The sequence below is a fragment of the Balearica regulorum genome, chromosome 2, assembly GCF_011004875.1.
Source record: "Balearica regulorum gibbericeps isolate bBalReg1 chromosome 2, bBalReg1.pri, whole genome shotgun sequence".
In the NCBI taxonomy this organism is placed as follows: domain Eukaryota; kingdom Metazoa; phylum Chordata; class Aves; order Gruiformes; family Gruidae; genus Balearica; species Balearica regulorum.
The window spans coordinates 157,085,215-157,105,725 of record NC_046185.1 but is presented as its reverse complement, the minus strand read 5'-3'; the positions used below and the strand labels follow the sequence as shown (position 1 = coordinate 157,105,725).

Sequence of the window (20,511 nt, the reverse complement as noted above, 5' to 3'; positions counted from 1 at the left end):
CAATTTACTTTTAAACTTGTGAGGAAAATATTCAAATTACAGTCAGTAAACTAAACTCAATAGGTAGTTAGACACAGCAAAAATCAGTGCATTATGATTTTTCATAACACTTTTATGGAAACATTTACAGAATCTGAAACTGCTTTCTAGACTACAAAGTTGTAATCCTAAGATGATTCCTCTTTTTTTGTGGCTACTTAATGCTAACAGGTTTTAAAATAGTACAGAAAAGCACACTTATAAAAATAAATTGGATTAGTACAAGTTCTTGTAATTAATGTTACCTTCGATGCACTTTTTTTGTAAAATCTATTCTTACGCACTTGTGTTTTGTTTTCTTAGAACAGATACCTTTTTCTGCTAATGTTTCCTCTAGAGTTAGTTTCATGCTATTTTTACTAAGTTCAGGAGACAGAAGTCTTCTGTTTATTTACAGAATAGACATAGCACAGAAGCTTCCTAGGCAAAGTTACCCAGTGGATCTTTCAACCTCAGCCTTGCTTTGGAAGGACCTCTAGGGGTGAGAGGATAATTCAGTGCTGAAGGACAAAACGCTCTGAAGAAAGTTGAGGGGTTGATTGTTCATCCAAAGGAGTTTTACTATTGACGAGATGTCACTCAATGTAAAAGAAAATCTCACACCTCTTTATTCATTTAATCAAAAATATAACTGATCACTACTAAAGTATTTATGATTATTATCATCCCAAGTGACTCTATTTCATTTATTCTGTGGGCTAGTATATTCCTGTAATATTGTATGTAAGAGAATCTGGTATTCACAGATATGATTACTTACAAGTATATTAAAATTCATGGTCTTATATTTTTATGACACGTGTCAGAGTACATTCCACAATAGCCAAATATTCATACTAGGAGAACATACCAGAAAAACTTGAACTGTATCATCACTGTAAAATCAGAACTGGGCCTAGCAAATGAGTTCAGTGCTTTAGAAACACTGATACAAGCAAATGCAAACAGATGTGGAATAAAGAACCCTAGTTCTTTCCTTTTGCAAAATGAACTTCAACAACACAGTAGCCATTTCTAAAATCTTGTAGTACTTAGAATAAATATAGACTGAGATAAAGAGATGGATTACATGTTGCAGACAATTTACTTTTTTCTTATCAGGCACCTCTACACTTTTTTAAATGGTGCAGAGCAAAATAGAATTTACTGAAAATATATGGAATAAAATCAGTATTCCTCATGGTATTTAATAATCTTTATGCAAGTAATTAATACCTCTTTTCTGACATGTTTCTCTTTCAATTTACCTTAGCCTAAACATCACCCAAAAAAAGATGAGACCAGTATTGCCTTAAGTATCTCTTAGTAATAGTAGCATCGTTAAGTAATGAAAAATGCAGAATGTAATGTAAATAAATACAGCATGACTTACAGGCACACAAAGCATTGGTACATGGCTGCCCTGCATGACATTTTGTTGAGAGGGAAGGATTCAACGTAGACTCAATACAAACAATCCATTAGTCCACTGCAACGATCCACTTCACAGACAGAACTAATGCATCTGTTTTCCAAAGGTAGCTACAGACATTAAAGGCAGTGTTTGTGTCAGTCCTGACCTCACTGCCTTGACTCCACTTGTCTCGAGTAGCGTATCTGTATTGGGTAGTGGGTAGTGCACCCAGGATGCTATCTCTGACAGCAGCCTATGAGTGAATGCTTCAGGAAACCGGCCAAATAGGGGAAATCTTCTTCCATAGATGATGCTTCTATTTATGCATAAGCTGCAACACTTTCACCACATTTAACAGCCCTGAGGATCTTTCCATGAATTTGTCTTTGTATGACTCTATGCATTCAAATCACATAGCCTGTAACTTGCATATATTGTTTTTTTGCGTGATCTAATAAACCTCAGGCCAATTCACACTAAGATTAGATGACACTGTATTAACTGACCCAGCCATTATTTTAAGTCGGTGGACACATTTCAGTCCTTCACATTCACCAGGCATCTTGCCGTATATTAATAATGTTGACAGAGAGTTTAATACCCTCTGAGGACAGCTAGGACGCATCTCTAGCTTGTTTAGTCTAGACAGAAGATCTCAAAATATGTCCACATGAAAGGAAAGATTACAGTGAGGCTTGGATTGTGTTAACACACCTTGACCTGTGTTTCTAGCATAGTCAAATCAAGCTATTTGTTCTCCCATTGTGCTGCCATGACTTCAACAAAAATATAAAAGGAAAGAAGAAAATTTAAGACTTACCATAAGAAAAGTATTTTGCCACCTTCCCTAAAATATGATCTCTTTAGTTTCTGTAACTTTGAGAGCAACCTCACAGATCACCCACAAAGTATATCGTTGCATGATATTTTTGTGTCCAAAATATTTTGCATCCAAATACTTAGGATTTCATTTTTAGTCCTTTGTGTTGAAATTCTAGGTCAAATAAAAACGAACTATCCTGATTTATGTTGTGTAAATATTTTTTGTTTTGAGGTGCTACCACTGAGCGCTAAGATCAGAATTTATGAAAACATCTTCTTTCTGTTGACTGATGCAGAACCTTAAATGTCTCCTGAAATCTCACAACTGCCTGATACTTGCATTTTTATGTTGTTTCACACGAAGAGACGGATTTAAACATATGCTTTCCTGTTTCCTATTTTCAGATTTTATTCTGGTAATTTTTGTCCTTTCTTTAACTACAAAATATATTTGCACAGGAACAGCTTAACTTCTGACAAGCCAGCACTGTTATATCCACTTTTTGACTTGTCAACTTTAAGGTTAGAAAAGAATTATAGTCTTGCCCCACTGAAATAACCAGTTTATGATCTTCAGGCAAAGAATATTTCCTGAGCAATGACACTGGTACTTGAGAGAAAAGCACAGGGCCCTCGGGTCGTGTTGCTTGAAATGCAGTCAGTGCTTGCATTTCCCTTTCCCTCTCTGGAATCCCTCTATGTACGTATTCTGTATACTATCTATGTTAGATACCTACGATTATCTATCTATTGTACTTTTGTTAATCATTTTTTCACTACCTGCCTTCCACATCTCTCTTCTGATTTTTATCCTCACTGATTTCTTATTTGCTCTTTTCCAGGCTTTTGTAAATGTTGCTACTGTTTTCTATTTCCAGTTTCTCTAGGTTCATTTCTGCAAGTAAATTGAACTTGCATTTCATTTTTCTCCTTCAAAGTACTAATGAACAGGTCAAACAAGAACTGCTTTTCTATTATACTATTATTATATGCTAATTAAGTATTTCTCACTACTTGAAATGCTATCTTTTGTTCATTTGAATTTTTAAGTCTTGACCCATTTTAACTCCACATGACAATGTCTGGGTTGAATGACTGGTTTTGAATGACTGTTTTAAAACGGCTTTTGTAGCAGTAATGCGTGCGTGTCCCCAAATTGTCAGATACCAGTGGTTTAGAATGTATCATCAGAAAACTTCAGAAAACACCATACTCCATCCATTTTCTTTATTATCTATTTTCAACTACAGTAATGGCTGGGCTTTTAAATACAGACAGAGAGAGCAAGAACTGCATGTCTTAGCTAGCATGCCAGAACTTCTCTGCAAGCCAGACAGAACAGGTCTGCTAGATCTATTCCACACATACTAAAATCCAGAAAAACCCAACCAGCCAAGTATCTTAAGATAGGACTTCATCTGTTCTTGATAACAAGAGTTTTACTGACACTATGAGCTCATCCTTGTAAACAAAATCTTGCTCTGTTAGTCTCAGCAGAATAACAGATAGAAAATAGGTAAAATATGTGATGGAAAAAGTACTTCCCTCAACAAAAAGAACAAGAAATAAGTTATGCAAAGTGAAAAAATTTGTTTGCCCATTTATACTGTATTTAAGATATCTTGATAGCTTTTTGAACCACTTCTAACTGACAAGGCAATTTAAAGTCCGATACAAATTTGCAATAATTCCAATGACCTAAATTAGTTTTATTTTACTTAAAAATTAAACACATACCAGGAATCAAGTAGTGCACGTATTATTAACAGATTATTACAGTATTAGGATTTGTTATAATAGAAACTTCTAGAAATATACAATGAAAAACATATTGTGCATAAGCCCAGTAACACTGCAATATTAGAAATACAGCTGCATTACTGCAACTACCAAGTGTTTATAGCCTTGAGTTTCAAACAGTTACTGAATTCTACATTTCTGATTTTATCTTATATGGCATTTGCAATCCAAGCATATGGCAATCAATGCTACCAAAAATTACTACAGATTTCCATTAATTCTGATAGAGTAAAATGGGAATTATTTAGAAGCAGAATATGTCTGATAACTGTGTTGAACACTGACATCTAACTGAATAGAAAAAGTCTTTTTCCTACCTTATAATCATCCTCATAGTCATTATATCCACAAGTACTTAAGATATCAGGAAAAATATCTGACCATCCATTACTCGTACAATTTTTGCTAATATTTCCTGTAAAGAAAAATTTGAGATTGAAATCAGAAAGACACAAAACTCTCATCATCAATGAATTTTTGGACAACCTAACTTTGTCATCCTCTGTTAAATCATAGAATAGAATCATAGAATGGTTTGGGTTGGAAGGGACCTCAAAGATCATCTAGTTCCAACCCCCCTGCCTTGGGCAACATGGGTTAACATGCTATATTTCCTAGCACTCCTGTTAAAGCAACCCAGCCATTTCCTTTCATGTGCTCTTCATTCATATTACTTTGGCTTTTACTTTTGCTCTGAGTTGCCTTTGCATGAAAGAAAAACAAAAGTAATTCCAAGCTGGATGAGGCTTCTGCTTTGGTATAACAGCTATTTTTGTTATATATGGAAAAGCCTGAAATATTTTGCTATTTTATCTAAGTATTCTGAGTGAGTCTTTCATTTCACGCTATTAAGGGGGTAATTTGTAGGTAAAGTAATATGATAGAAAAGTAACTTAAGTGACAGTTGTTCTAACCTCCTATTTAAGCTTTTCTGAGAAGGTAATACCAAGTGATCTACTGAAGAGTTTTAAAAGCTCTTATGTGATGAATTACTGCTACAGCAAATGTTCGTAGGATTGGTAATGCACTTTAAAGGCCAAATTATGTTACAGGTTGAAGAACAAGGAAATAAATATGCATGCTGAATCTCACTCTCTGAACCAATCACTGAAACAATGTAGTCCAAGGAACGTACAGGAGATGTGCAAGTATAGTTGGAAAGGAATTTTGAACATCTGTTAATTTCAGAAAGGATTTTTTGGATGAAAGTGAGAGAAGAAGTTGACTCTTTTCCCAGATGAAGTCACACAGATGAGATGGGGGCAACCCATGATTCTGCTCCTTACCCTGATTAATAAGAACCAATGTTCATACAGTATGGAACAGCTTCCATAGGAGAAAATTGAAGAGTCTGATATCACAACAAAAAATAGTCATTAAAATTATTGTAACTTATGATGCCAAATCATGGGCAAGTTCCCCTCATGTTTCTTACAGCGAGTTTTATATCCATGATACTTGAAATCTATAATAACATACTGCTTTGGTTTGGAGTTTACCATTGGTCTTTAACTGACTTAAAGATGTCTGGTTTTTACCACACAATAACAAATTTAAGCGTCACAGATCAACTTTGGCCAAGAATAACCAAACGTGTTTATATACACTCCAAGCTAAAGCTTTTGTGATTTTTATCTTGCTGATTGGTTACTGGAATTTCTTCTTTGTATAAAGTCTTCAGTGGAAAGTTGTAAATATCCTACAAATGGTTGACCAACCAACAACCAAATCTTTCTAGCTTATAACACGACCTTGACCTCAAACCACAGTGTCTACTCAAACAACAGGACCACTTCTGCCACTTGGCATAGACATGGCATTTTTTAAAGAAAATGTAACCTATTTATACACTCTGAAGAGTTTTCACTTTAAAAGTACATCAAGATTCTCTGACTAGGCAGAGCAGAGGAATGTGTTAACAGAACCACAAATTACGTCAAAGCCAGTTTTGCAAGAACACTCTATGTACTCAAGATGCTGAAGTATTTTCTACTGTAAGTACTGTAGGGCCTTCTAACTTAAAGACAGTTAGGCAATGTTCTATGGAAGACATTGTTTATTTCTACACCATCATTCCATGCAATTAAATATTTCAGATGGCAACCTTATTTAAACCTCATAATTGGACACATACATTTGAATAAAAAATTCACAGAATTAACTTTCCGATACTCACATACTTACATTGTCATGTACAGCAGAGAAAAAACATTATAGGATAATATGATTGATAATATAATACAATGATTGCTTTTACAGTAAAAAGTCATTTAATATAAAGTTACTAATGTTCAATAAAGAATTAATTATGTGGCACGCTTAAACTATAACCTTGACCATCGCAGAAGAAATTAAGAGCCAGTTCTCCAAAAGTTGTAAAGATGAGAAGACAACTACTTTTTTTAATTCAGAATTTAAATTAAGAAATCCTTTAAGGCATTGATGGTATTTAAAAGTCTACTTATGATTTGGAATACTTCCATAAAAAGTAAGGTAGTCTAGATCATCTTGTAGAATTGTAATTCCTCTTAAACCCTGAAAAATCTAAACCATACATCTCACAAATCTGGCTAAACAGAAAGAGTTAGGTTTCTTATTTAAATATATTTTTATAATTTCCTGCCATAAGAATCAAGTGAATTTGAAATGCACTGTGTATGAATTAAATAAGTTAGATATTCCTGAGCATAATCAAATTATAAAGGTGCTGAGATACTTAGATCTTAATAGAATCAACCATGCAAGATGTTTGTTGTCTTCCTTCTCTGAAACTATAGAAAGCCAAGATTTTAAAAAATCCTCTAAAAAACTACCCTGTTAGTTCCACAAGCAAGAAGTAAACAGGTAGCTATGAAAAAAGCTGTATATGGGAAAATTATAGCAAACTATAAAAAGGAAGTGATCTTTCAGTCTTGATGACACCATGCCCAAGCAAGACAGACTTAGTTATTGAAGTTGTTTTATAGGAAAATTAAAATGTTATTGTAATATAAGATGCTAACAGTTGTTAAATATCAAACATCTAAACTCCAGAGAAAGCATACATGCTCTAGCTTCTGGCAAATAGACAGAAGCAGTGTGATTTAATTCAGATTTTGAATTTTTTATATTTATTAGTTTGCCTTGTCTTATGACAACACCTTAACGTCTTCATTTGAGTCATTTGAATACTTTTATAGATTTCACAAGATTTAGTGAAGATTACACATACTTTCCCCTTTCTAAACTGTTTAGACTATCTATGATAAACTAATGAAGATTCATCAGCTCCAGGAATGAAAACCTTTGCTTATCTGCAGATTGTTTTAGTTATCTATTTTTTTACTGGAACAGACCTTATCAACAGTTTTGAGAATAAAGGTATTTTAGTCATACCTCAAGTTAGCCTCTATGTTAAAAGTAATATTGTTAAAAAGCTCTCCATAGAGACCTCAAAAGCAGAATTAAATCACTGTGCTAAGTTTTGCATCCTTCACCAGCTCTTCATGACAAAGGTTTCTCACCTGAGCAATGGGCGTAAGATTTTTCCTGCTGCATTTTGAGATACATATGTGAAATGCTATGTGTGCATCATCCATTTTTAAAACCCCACTAACAAGCCACAGTGCAAAATTAAACCACAGTATGATATATTGACAAGATGATACAGAAGACAGTAGACTTAAAACAGTTGAATGTTTCAGCACTGTGAGACACTGATGAGCCCTTTTCAAGTTCCATTAAAAAGCAGAATAAAAGGTTTCATAATAATTACCTTAAATTGCAATAGTGATAATTTTTAGGTATTATGTGTTAATATTGGTTCATTATTCTCATGAAGGCAAGGCAGAGCTCCCCTCCTAAGCACAGAAGGAACAACTTGCATGTGACCTGCTGGCAACTGTTAAAGATGTCAGTCAGGCTCAGCTGCCTTAATAATTAACATAAATAGGTCAAATATAGAGCAAGCAATGTCTTTGGCCTTGATGACTGTCACTGTATCAGAATATCTATTTAGTATCTGACTCAACGAACAGCAGATGGACCACAAAGACAATTCAGTCTTTTCATGATGTATCATGAACAGCTCTGTTAAGAATCTATTATTTTAACTCTTTAAAAGAAAATAAAAACTTTATACTGCAAACCTCCCCCATTTTTAGCATATTATAAAATACCAAAGAGAAGCCAGCAAAAATACACCTTAAAATTAAATACCTGGTTTGCCAGAAAAAAGGCTAAATACTTTTGGACAAGGGACAGTGACAGTCTCTCCAATCTTCGCAGGACGCCAACAGGTGATGTTATCCCAAACTCCAACACATCCTGAAACAAAACCAGCAGTAACAGACTTGAAAACTCAGTCTGGTCCAAATCACCCTACTGTATTTACCTTAAAAAGACTTGGTGGAAGCTTTGGATGAATAGTTCAAGAAAGATTAGACTCTTTCAAGAAAGTTGCAAAGATGGTATTTTCTATTAAAATGTTAAGGGAATCATAACAGTCTGCTGATTAACCAGTTTACTTTTCAGTCAGTTAATACCTTGCTTGCAAAATGTCTCGTTAAACTATGTCATTTTGATGGGATCATGCCAAATAAAGGTAAGAAAATGTTAAAAAAGTAATAGTTCATTGGACTCAGCATCACAAATACAATGGGAGTGCACCATGAGTGAAGAATTTTTGGAACAACAGGCATGGACTAACAAAATCATCTCTCCTAAACTAAATAACAGAGATTTGAACAAAGAATGCTTCTGCATATTTATTTCAGGAAGTGCTGTCATAAAATGTTACAGGCATGTTTTATAGTAGTACTAGTAACAACTTGTGACTAGTAGTTAGTAACTACTTGTTATGGTTTTGCCCATGCTGATGTCTCTATAAATGTGGCTCAAAAGCAGTATCTTGTGGATGAGCATAAATCTTCCTATAGCCCATCACGGGCACTTGGATCAAGTATGCTCTATTTGTTTAAAGGTGACTACTTATAATGCATGCCTTCTAAGTCAAGAGTTAGGAAGGTTTCTGAGTGTAAGCTTTATGAAGAATTATGAGTACAAAGAAGTAAGGAAATGTTACTTGTACTATCTCAGTTCAAGTTCTCTCCAAAAACAAAAAGACCATGTGCAAAATTCCAGGCATTTATGTCTTCAAATAAGGCAAGTGACAGTCAACAATTTAAATTTGTAATTAATGCTAAAGAGAGAAACAAAACTTTATCCTACCAGTATTATCTCCATAAGATTACAGAAAGTATAAAGGAAAGTTTGTTCTCTTCAGTAGACAATGTGAAACTCGGATTAGGAGCTACTCACATCCATATATTACACTATTCTTCAGAATATTTATAGTATTAGCAATTGACTATTCATTTACTCTGTGCTAGTGAGGTCATGCCCAAAATCAGGCCACCTGAGTTAAATGAAGCTGGAAAAGGAACATTTAAAAGTATTTGTGTTAAACCATCTTAGTGCAATTAAACTTGGACAGCTGATGTTCACATAGCATCCTACTTTCAAAGTTCACAGAATCACAGAACCGTTTAGATTGGAAAAGACCTTTCAGATCAAGTCCAACTGCTAACCTAGCACTGCCAAGTCCAACACTAAACCATGTCTCTAAGCACCACATGTACACCTCTTTTAAATACCTCCGGGAATAGTGAATCAACCACTTCCCTGGGCAGCCTGTTCCAATGATTGACAATCCTTTTGGTGAAAAAATTTTTCCTAATATCGAATCTAAACCTCCTCTGGCAGAACTTGAGGCCATTTCCTCTTGTCCTACTGCTTGTTACTTGGGAGAAGAGACCAACACCCACCTGGATACAACCTCCTTTCAGGTAGTTGTAGAGAGTGATAAGGTCTCCCCTCAGCCTCCTTTTCTCCAGGTTAACCAACCCCAGTTCCCTCAGCTGCTCCTCATCAGACTTGTGCTCCAGATCCTTCACCAGCTTTGTTGCTCTTCTTTGGACATGCTCCAGCACCTCACTGTCTCTTGTAGTGAGACGCCTCAAACTGAACACAGTACTTGAGGTGCAGCCTCACCAGTGGTAAGTACAGGGGGACGATCACTTCCCTGCTCCTGCTGGCCACACTATTTCTGATACAAGCCAGGGTGCTATTGGCCGCCTTGGCCATCTGGGCACACTTCTGGTTCATATTCAGGCAGATCGACCAACACCCCTAGGTCCTTTTCTGCTAGGGAGCTTTCCAGCCACTCTTCCCCAAGCCTGTAGCATTGCCTGGGGTTGTTGTGGCCCAAGTACAGGACCTGGCACTGAGCCTTGTTGAACCTCATACAGTTGGCCTTGGCCCATCGATCCAGCCTGTCCAGATCCCTCTGCAGAGCCTTCCTACCCTCAAGCAGATCAACACTCCTGCCCAACTTGGTGTTGTCTGCAAACTTACCGAAAGTGCACTCGATCCCCTCGTCCAGATCACTGATTATTAAAGAGAACTGGCCCCAGTACTGAGCCCTGGGGAACACCACCTGTGACCAGCCGCCAACTGGATTTCACTCCATTCACCACAACCTTTTAGGCCTGGCCAGCCAGCCAGCTTTTTTTCCCAGTGAAGCGTAAGCCCATCCAAGCAATGAGCAGCCAGTTTCTCCAGGAGAATGCTACGGGAAATGATGTCAAAGGCTTTATGAAAGTCTAGGTAGAAAATATCCACAGCCTTTAAGTTTAAATTACTTTCAAAGTACATGTAAACTAGGGAACCCAAGAGTGTGTTACAGAACTGGAAGTTGGATTCACCCTTGGGGGTATGGCCTAGCTGCAGCTTGAAGGAGAGCCAGTGGCATAGCATTCCCATGGGCCTTGCTTTCCTTTGGAAGACATCTAAGTGTGATAGTTGGGAGGCAGCCTCTGTACTGTACCAAGAATATGGTTTGGAAATGAAAAAATGAGAGGAGATTTATGGGCTAAATTCTGCAGTTGGTCAACAATTCCGTAGAGTCATCTTTGTACAATTTCCCAAGGAAATGCTATTCTCCAGAGTCATCACTTGCCCATGAGGACTAGGTCTTTCTTCACTCCTCTTAGGATTATACAGCTCTAAATGCATCATCTGTTCTATATTCAGAAAGACAACGCCAAAAATAAGAGATTACTAATGGGAACACTTCACAAAGTTTATCTGTGTGGTACCTCATTCTCCACTGCTTTGTATGCTGTATCAACCACCGAAGAGGTGTAAAACAAATGTATTCCTGTTCATTACCTCACACACTCACTCATACTCACTTCAATGACTTTTCCAGTCAAGCACCAAAAATCTCCAGAGATCTCCAATCTATCACAAGTTCTCTGGGCAACCTGCACACACGCAACTTCCTCCATGAAGAATTTTGCCATGCATCTAATTAGGATTTCCCTTGCTGCAGGATGCTTCCATTGCTTCCTGTTGTCTGTTTGCTGGGTTTTTTTACCCTGTTCACATCTGAGAAGAATCTGGCTTCCTCTTCTCTGTAAGCCCATTAGGTAGATGAAGACAGCAATCAGATCACTTTTCTCCAAGCTGATCAAACCCAGCTTTTAGTCAATCGTTATATGCTGCATATTCTAGTGCCATCTCCACGCTCAGCTCTGCTGAGCTGATTAATGCCTTTCCTGTACACAGAAGCCCAAAACTGGACACAGTACCCTGCTGAGATGCAGTCTCACCAGAGACAAATAGAGACAGACAATTGCTTCTCTTAATCTACCAGTTTGCTAACGTAGCACAGTATATGGTAACACTGCATCTTCGTAAGGGTGCACTGCTGGCTCATGTTTAAATTAACATATTTCTAAAGCAAACACTTAAAATGGGTCAGAAGAATTTCATCCTAAAAAATGCTTATTTCTTCCCAAGAGAGCCTGAAGTTGCTAATTCGGTTGCAGAATCTAGACTCTAGGTACCTGTCTTTAACCAATTCCATTCTTTTTGCTTAATACTGTGTGACTAATCTCAGCCTGTCAAGTTCTCCGGTTACCTGAAGAGGACTAATTGTTTTGGTTCCTTTAGTAACTTTGACTCCTACACCAATATATCTGATTACTTCTTTTAGCCTTACCTTAGGGTAAGGGAGACTTACTTAGGACGAGGAACTGTGAGAGTGGCGTTCTTGTTATTTGTATTCCACAGTTGGCTGAGAAGTTCCTGTTCCCATTGACAATTCACTCTTTTCAGGTTTTTGGTCTTTACCTCTGGAATGAGTGTTTTTAGCAACTGACTCAGAATGTAATACTGTTTGAACTCCATAATTATTCCTTTTTTCCTGATGATCATGCAGAGTTTGTCCTTTCTGGTGTATCTGCCCCTACAGTTGGTTCATACATTTTATTAAGAATTAGCTCATGTTCTGTTTTACCTGACCACCTTCTACTCCCTCCAGCACTTGTGGCTTTTAGCATTAGTAATGATATCTCTGAGATGATATTGACATGGCCATGTGTATATAATTTAAGAGGTTTACATCTGAGCAAGTCATCTTCTTACCCTTTGAAGTCAATAGAACTTAAACATGCTTTGATGCTTCCTGAGTTGCAGTACTGGATTAAATTCAAGTCCTACATCTCTATGATGCAACACCAGGGCTTATGCAAAATAAAAGAATGTTTACTTCAGCCAATTCAAGTCATGCTTCCTTCCCAACTGATTTTAAGCCAGAAACAACATCAACAATGTGACACACAAGAAAGACAAAGAAACTATTTTCTTCATCTGCCAGCACTGAGAACTAAAGTGACAAAATGCAACTCTTTTGGCTTTGATGGATGTACTGCCTGCGCCAGCATAAACAAGCCCTGGAGTGCACAAGAACAATTAGCATCTTGAGCGACTTCAGACCTTTTTATTTCATCCTCATTTCCACTAACAAGTGAGAGCTGAGATGAGCCATGGCAGTGTTCATGCACACCCATAAAAGCTGATGGCTTTCACAAATTTTCCCTTTTGTTCAGTATACTCTCTGTAAAATGGTGGATTTGCTACAACAATCTGCAAACAGTTCAGAGGCCTTTATAAATTTTTGCTACACAGCTATATGGACTAGGATAAGGTTTTGCTAGAACAGCAGCTGAACAGCATGGAATTCAGAGCACCATTAGTACCTTTTCCACAAAACCCCACAAAACTCTTACTCAAGCTCCACTTACATCAAATATTATACAGAAAAACAGAAGTCCAAGTCCTGTTCCCACCAAAATTAATCAACGTAATTTGTATTGGATCTCGAAGCTAGCTTTCATGAAGGAAATCAGTATACAAGTTTTTGACATTCAAAACATCACCTGTCACTAATGGTTTGTGAAGAATATATTTTTTACCTCCATTTTTCCTCCGTATTTTAGGACATTACAGGCATCTACAGCACAGGAGACAATGATACTTTTTTTAGACTCCTTTAATCAAATAATGAAATAACACAAAAGATGTATTTCCTACATCTAGACTATATTCAGATGCATCAACAATCATGAGAACGAAACTTGAGTGGCCGTCATCAGAATTCCAAGAAAACATTAAGCCTCAATCTCTGTATATTTACAGCCTTATCTATTATGGTACAGGAAATCTGAGAAAACTGCTGAAATGTCCTGGTGGCATTTATAGTCACTGAATGACTACAGTGTGCTTCTGAAAATTGTGCTGAATGCTGAAATAATGGTGTTACTGGTGTGCTGTGAGGGCCTGTTAGAAGTACAACTGTTAAACCATATACACTTTTCTGGGCTTTCAACTCACACCTTTCCTCATTTCCCCCTCCTCTTATTACTACAGATTTTTGACAATATTGCAGTCATATATCTTTTTCTACTCTTAGCAAAACACACCCTTAGGCAGAGATGGGATACAATTAACAACTCCATTCTTACTACACTTGCATCAATTTGTCTCTTCCAACAACATATCTCTATTGTACTGCATGAGCTTAACTGTGCACAACTGAAACTAGCATTTAATTTCCCACTGATGTTGGAAATTCAAGATGTGGCACAAATGGAGACCTTGGTGAGTTTCACAGGTCTTCAAGTAGATATTGCTCTTTAGCCACCACAGTATCTTTTTACAACAACAATGACATATGCAATATTGTCAGAGTGTGACAGAGCATGACTCACTTCATCCTAAAACACATGAAAATAGGCCAGATTAATTGCTCCCAACAATTGCCTGTTTCTCCCCAGTGACTACAGAGCAGCCTGCAGTGCTGTAAATGCCTACACTGTTGGAAAATGAAGGTGTGATAAACGCTATATTAAATGTGTCTCTTTCTACACACAAAATATCTAGCTTGATCAAGCTTGACATTCTACTCCGTACTCACTCTCTACTACTCTCTATCCAGCCATTAATTCATTCAGTGTTATGACTTCTGGATTGTCATCCATCACTGCCGCATTTGATAAAATCATTATGTACTCTTATTCTGTGGACGTTTTACCCATCTCCTGCATATATACATGCCTGTTTCCTACTATGTCCAAAGGATATCAATTAAGATACAAAACATATTTATTTGTAGCTTTAAATAAGGTATAAAGTTTTAGTTCTAGTAACAATTCTACCAATAATGCTATAGAAAGTATCTCACATGTTAAATAAAACTTAAATTGCTCCAATGCTTATTTTCATGTCTGCAATTTTCTTTATCAATTTTTTTTTAAAAAAAAATCTAATTACCTAAAGTATTTTAGCGTACATTTATATCCTTTTATGTTCATTCATTGATTTAGTATCTGCCTCCAGCTTCAATAAATTCTCAAGCCTTGACTGTTTTTGTTCTTTCATCCGGATATGTACGCATATAAAAACAGTCCAGCTCTTGACCTTAGTTCCCCAACTTTTCCTGTGTATCTCTACTACTATACTCTTTACCTCCTTCTTTACCTATTAATAAAGCTAGCAAAGAAAACCAATAGGTTCTTCATCTCTATTTCTGTGGTGTCAAGAAGAAATCCCCTGCATCCTACATACAACAATCTCTTGTCAATGTCTTAATTTCCATCATTTATTTCTCTGGTGTGTCACTCACAGCATATGCAAGGAAACAATCTTCCCAGAAAACCTTTGTTCAATGGCTCGCTCAAAAGTGTGGCCGCGGTGTCACTCCTCTACTGCTCTCTCCTCCTGTTCCTCCAGATGATACCACAGATGCTATTCTTAGTTTCAATGAGATCACTCACTTTATTTGAATGTTTGGTCTTTAATACTTGTGATGCATTTGCAGACACTTTATAATGTAAGGAAATGTAACAGACTACAAACTACATTTTGTTTCTAATTTTTTCAGCTTATGTCAGTATTGCCACCACATTCCTCATCCTGCTATCTGAGATCCAGTCTCTGAGCAACAAGTTGGCTTACCTGCATGTGCTTCTTCATCTATAAAAATGTGTAACACTGACTTTGTACTGGACAGTTTTGTTTATATATATACATTTTATCCATATATTAACCACTAGGTGGCACTTTGCATTTGGATTTTAAAAATTGCCAATTCAAAGGGAAGTTTAGCATTTTTTTAAACTGTCTAGGCATGCAAGATACATGAAACAAAGAGAAAGTGCTTTGAAAATCAGCCAGAAAGTTGTCAGCTAGTTCAGGGTTTATTTTTTGAACAGGGAAACTTTTTGATTTTTGTAGTTAACTTGACAAAGCAGAAGCAATCTCACCTCTTACGGGCAATGCTTTCTAGACTGTAGGTCTGAACGCCCCAGCATGTTTAGGCCGCATGAGAATTGATGAACATATGCAGACTGAAATACTTTCTGCATTTTCACACAGTAAGAAAGAAAGGAAAATGAGGTGCTACAGAAATAGCAAGCTAGCAAACTGGAAGCAAAGCAAACACACAACAGAACTGCTTAAAGTGGTAATAGGAAGAAGATAGTAGTAAAAATACCGCTGCCCCAAGCTACTTTGCTAGTTATTTGCCATCTACTTCTGTAGGGGCCCCAAGTGCCATGAGCCTCACGCCCCTGCCCAGGGTGCCCTCTAAGCCTTCAGCGATGATGTGGGTGCACCTGACTTCAGCTTCCTCACAGCAGTGCCTGTGCCTGCCTCTGCCTGGGCCCTGCCCACCTCTATGGCCCTGCCCAGCCATCCCAGGGCTGTGCTCGACCCTGGCTGTCCGCACCAGCCCGGATCCTCACCCCCCACCCTCAGGCTAATGTTCTCAGCTCTCCCTACCCCAGGGAGGTGCCTGAGGCCCCGGGCTGGGGCTGCCCCTCGCTGCCCTCCAGCTGCCTTGCCTGAGGGTGGGATGGGCTCTGCCTGCCAGGCCCTGCCTGCCCTGCCTGCCCAGGGACTCCCAGCCCTCCTCCACAAGGAGCAGCTGGCCTGCCATCCTGTGAAAACGAAAACACTAGTTGCAGGACTGTCAAGAACCAGCTCCAATATGCCTATGTTGAACTAAAGCACTGTTATGAAATTGTACAGAGTGCATACAAGTTCTGATTACTCAGAAATACTGAGGAAATGCGAATGTAAACTTTTTTAATTGCTGGTCAACAAAAACTACTCATGCACAGCAAGTAGAATTTTGGAAGTCTACACTATACATCAGATTTAACTAGTTAAACAGAATGACAAAACCAATAGAGTGTATCTCATATTCACCTAAAATGTTTGCAGTTTATAGGTTTTCAAAAGCCAGTCCTATTACCAGGAATGGCAAAAACACTGCTACTGAGATTTCTAGAGGATTACTGGCTTCTCACTAAATGAAACGTTTCAGCAGAAATGCCTTATTTCCTTTCTGAAGAACAGTTTCCCATCAGAGAATCAAAATATATATGTAAATTTTAGTTTTTAATGTAAATTACATATTTTTAGGGTATGGTAAGGAAATATGGAAGTTGCCAGCTAAAAACTTTGAAAAAAAACCCTCTGAAAAAGAAACCACATTTCCATCCAAATTTTTTACCAAGTAAATCCTGCTTTCTAATTTCTCAAAATGTTCTTTGGACACAACAGCATTTATTTTAGTATGACTGGACAGCACTCTAATCTTACCATAAGAACACCATTTTCTATTACACTGGAAATACATTCATGGATGTACAGCCACAGCTGTAAGTGACACCTTCATCTTCGTGTTGCCCCAATTTAGGCCTGCTGTACATTCTTCAAAAAATATCATTAAATATTAGCCTCCTGTTAATATAAACCCCACCACAAAATTAAAGTCTCTGTAAAGTATTGGGACCATATATTTCTGTTAGTTTGGATTATGCCTAAACCACATGCTATTTGTTGTACTAGTTGGAGGGTTTTTTTTACTGCTTTGGTATTCAGGATTGCTTCCTTGTGGTATTTGAACTTTGGATGTCATGGAGAGTAGACTGCCATGGCCACAGCTGTCTTTATCAGGACTCAAGCACAAAACTATGTGGGGCAGTATTTCTTTCAGAATCTTCTAAAAAACACAATAAATTCACTTATTGCTATGCACTTTCCTTTTTCAGGGCTCCAAATGCCATTTATTAATGTCTACTTCTGAATTTCTATTTACATTTGGGAGGGGGGGGTGTGTAGAAATTTCAGACTTTCAAAATTGTAGAATGTATCTGTGGCCACGTTGCCTCTCTTCTTTCCAAAACAGTTTGTTACTGTCACCCTTAGTAACCTTTATTATGTGAGATTTCTGAATTTGGTTAATCAGGACATTTTCTTGGTCTTCACTGCTTATTTCTGGTTGGTTATTTTTCAGTAGGCAACTCCTTTCACTCAAGGTTCTTTCTCATCTACCGCCAAAAGATGAGCCACCTCTGCCTCTCTTCTGCCCTCAAATAATTAAGTATAGCTTCCACAAACCACAGACATTGTCAACACCATAACAATGATCAGTTTTATGTGGTGTCATTAACGATGACACTTCAATTAATGGAAGCCAAAACAGACAAACATTCATAGCAGCCGCTTCAGCTCTCCTCATAAAAAAACGTGTAAACCAAAAAGTAGCAGCATGTCTGTACAACAGCTAGAAAAGCAGCAGCACAGAGATTCAAGAAACTTACAGCTGTCCTGCCAAGAGCTACTGGTGCTGCATAAAAGGAAGTTCCATGATCCCACTATCTCATTTAATTCTACCTTTACTGGTATCATGGGTAACTCTAAGCAACAGTGCAGTCTGAACTACTGACTCATTCTGCAGAGAAAATAGCTGCAAAAAACCAAACAAAAACTGATGGAACACCTTGAAGAGATTGGGAGGATTAAGAAAGGGGGAATCTTGAGAAGATTTCTTTTCACATAGCAAAAGAAAGGCCTCATCTGTCTTCGTGTAAATCTCATATTTACTGATGCGGAGGAGAGAGTGATTGTCAGGTTGGCTTAGTTATGCTCACAGTCAGTTCTTCTGCACGATACAGAGAGAGGTGTGTGTGTAGGTGGGTGGGTGGGTTTGGAACACAAAATAGGCACCTTTCTTAATGAAGAAATGACCTTAACAGCAGAGGTTAGTTGGATACACTAACCTTTGAACAACTTGCCATGGGTCCAACATTTGAATATTCATCCCACCGCTCTGAAGAGCTTTCAGAAAGATGTGTTGTTTCATCCACAAGATCATGTGCTGGAATTACCGTGTGAAATTCTACTGGCAGTGTAATTTGCAAGATTAGATTACATAGTGACATTGGTCCCTCTTTCTTTAAACTTATGAACAAGTGAGAGTATCATTTTGGTAGTCCTGTCTGTTTTAATTTCCCTTTGCTAGCAGCATTATGAAGGCTCTCTTTGAGAGGTTTATGAAATTCTTTCAAAAGTCATTTCTCTTTCCATCTACATCCTTTCCTCAAAGTTAAGATGCCATATCTAAAATTAAAAATGTTGTCTGGCATATGAGTCTCATAAAAACACATTTTGGAAAGCAAGAGCCAAAAAGGTTCATTTAACTGTGCAGCCACTCAGTCAAAAACAAACACGCACACAAAAAACCCCAAAACCCCAGACTTCTGTTTGTAGAACCCTGTTATAAAGTCTACTGACTGAGTTTTAACATTTTTGACCATAAGATTTCCCTTTTCATTTAAAGGTGAATGGAAATCAATCAATTACTTTATAAGGTAAAATCTTAAATACCAAAAAAAGACAGAAATTTGCAGTTGGCTATTTTTTTATTTATTTTCAATGACTATTATTGGGAGCTTTCTATTTTTTTAAGAAGACAAGCCACGGGTAGTAGGTAAAAGATAAACTAGTGTTTTCCAGTATGGACCTCAAAACCTGTAGCCGTTATGAGCTATTTAGAATAGTATTAATCTGCCCTCCAAAAATGAGAGTGCAAAAAAAAAAAAATCCTCTCCTAGGCTTCCAGCTAAGGTGCATCCATACCTCGGGTGTCAAATTATAGGAGGAAAGAAGAAAACAAATGTGGATGGAAGCTAATGCAGTCTTCATAAAATAAACAACTAGATTAGCTGGAAGGCACTACAGAGAGGAAGGCACTGCCATAGATCTTTGGAGAGTGACTTTCTTCCCTAAATGGAGTGTAATGCTCCCTACTAATGGAAGAGTATGTGCTAATGCCTGAAAATCCCCCAAAGGGTGTAAAGCAGGAGGTCCAGATGTCTAACAGTTTGATGTTGGCAAATGAGCAGAATTCAGACAAATTGGGTGCTGTGGTTTTAAGATATCGTTAGCATTGTTTGGAGGGTATTTACACAGTATTTATACAGTGTTTCCTTGCAAATCACACTATTGCTTTATTAAGCCATGGAGTAAGCTAGTCCTTCATAGATTTCATAGTCAAAGATTTAGGTGCACTACAAAAATTACTCAGTGAAATTCTTCAGCCCATGTTATGAGGCAGCTCAGGTAAGATGACTATAACATCATTTTATTATGTAAAAAAAAGAAAAAAAAACCACAACCACCTTTAAATCTTTCCTTTATGCCTCCCTAACTGGGAGCTGGGAAGTATTTGATAAGGTGTTCCATACACAATTGCCATCTAGGCCAAAGGAGAAACTGCCTGTCCCATAAAATTTGGATCCTCCAAAATTCAGTAGCTGTGTATGCCAGCCAAATTGTGGAGCATGTTACACAGGGGTCTGAAGGCTTCTCAGGTGCCCAAGAAGTTAATGAAAAAATTCCCACTGATTTTGATAATTGATGCCCAAGACTCCTGTGGAAAATCCCAGTGAACCTTTATTTCCAAATTCTAGACGGGACCTTCCCCTAGCTTTCATTATAGATTTTGTGAGGCAGGTAGCACATACTAAAGTTAGAAAAGCATGACAAGGGCTGTATAACCATCTTTCCCATTCAGGAAAAAGTGAAATAGGTTTTGAGATTTTATTGTAATGAATTATGTTTGAAGTGTACTACAAGTTATAGGTGCGGAACTAGGACTTGGACCAGTTCCAGCTTGCCAATTGTCATTAGTAATTCTTCTTTATTGGCAGAGTATCACTGTGACAATCTGCATGTCTCTGTTCAAAATACTCCTTACATCTTTGTATGATTACAGAGAGTTT

General features: G+C 37.4%; 1 protein-coding gene across 3 annotated transcripts in view; it reads right to left on the bottom strand.

The window, feature by feature from the left end:
* The window catches only part of VIPR2 (vasoactive intestinal peptide receptor 2), a 65,536-nt gene that overhangs the window by 38,975 nt on the left and 6,050 nt on the right, over nt 1–20,511 (bottom strand). For all 3 annotated transcript variants that reach the window (XM_075746611.1, XM_075746609.1, XM_075746610.1), the window contains exons 3-4: nt 8,252–8,359; nt 4,372–4,469 (exon numbers count right to left, since the gene is read on the bottom strand). In XM_075746611.1, the coding sequence (XP_075602726.1) occupies nt 4,372–4,469; nt 8,252–8,359 (206 nt within the window). The remainder of the gene's footprint in view (nt 1–4,371; nt 4,470–8,251; nt 8,360–20,511) is intronic.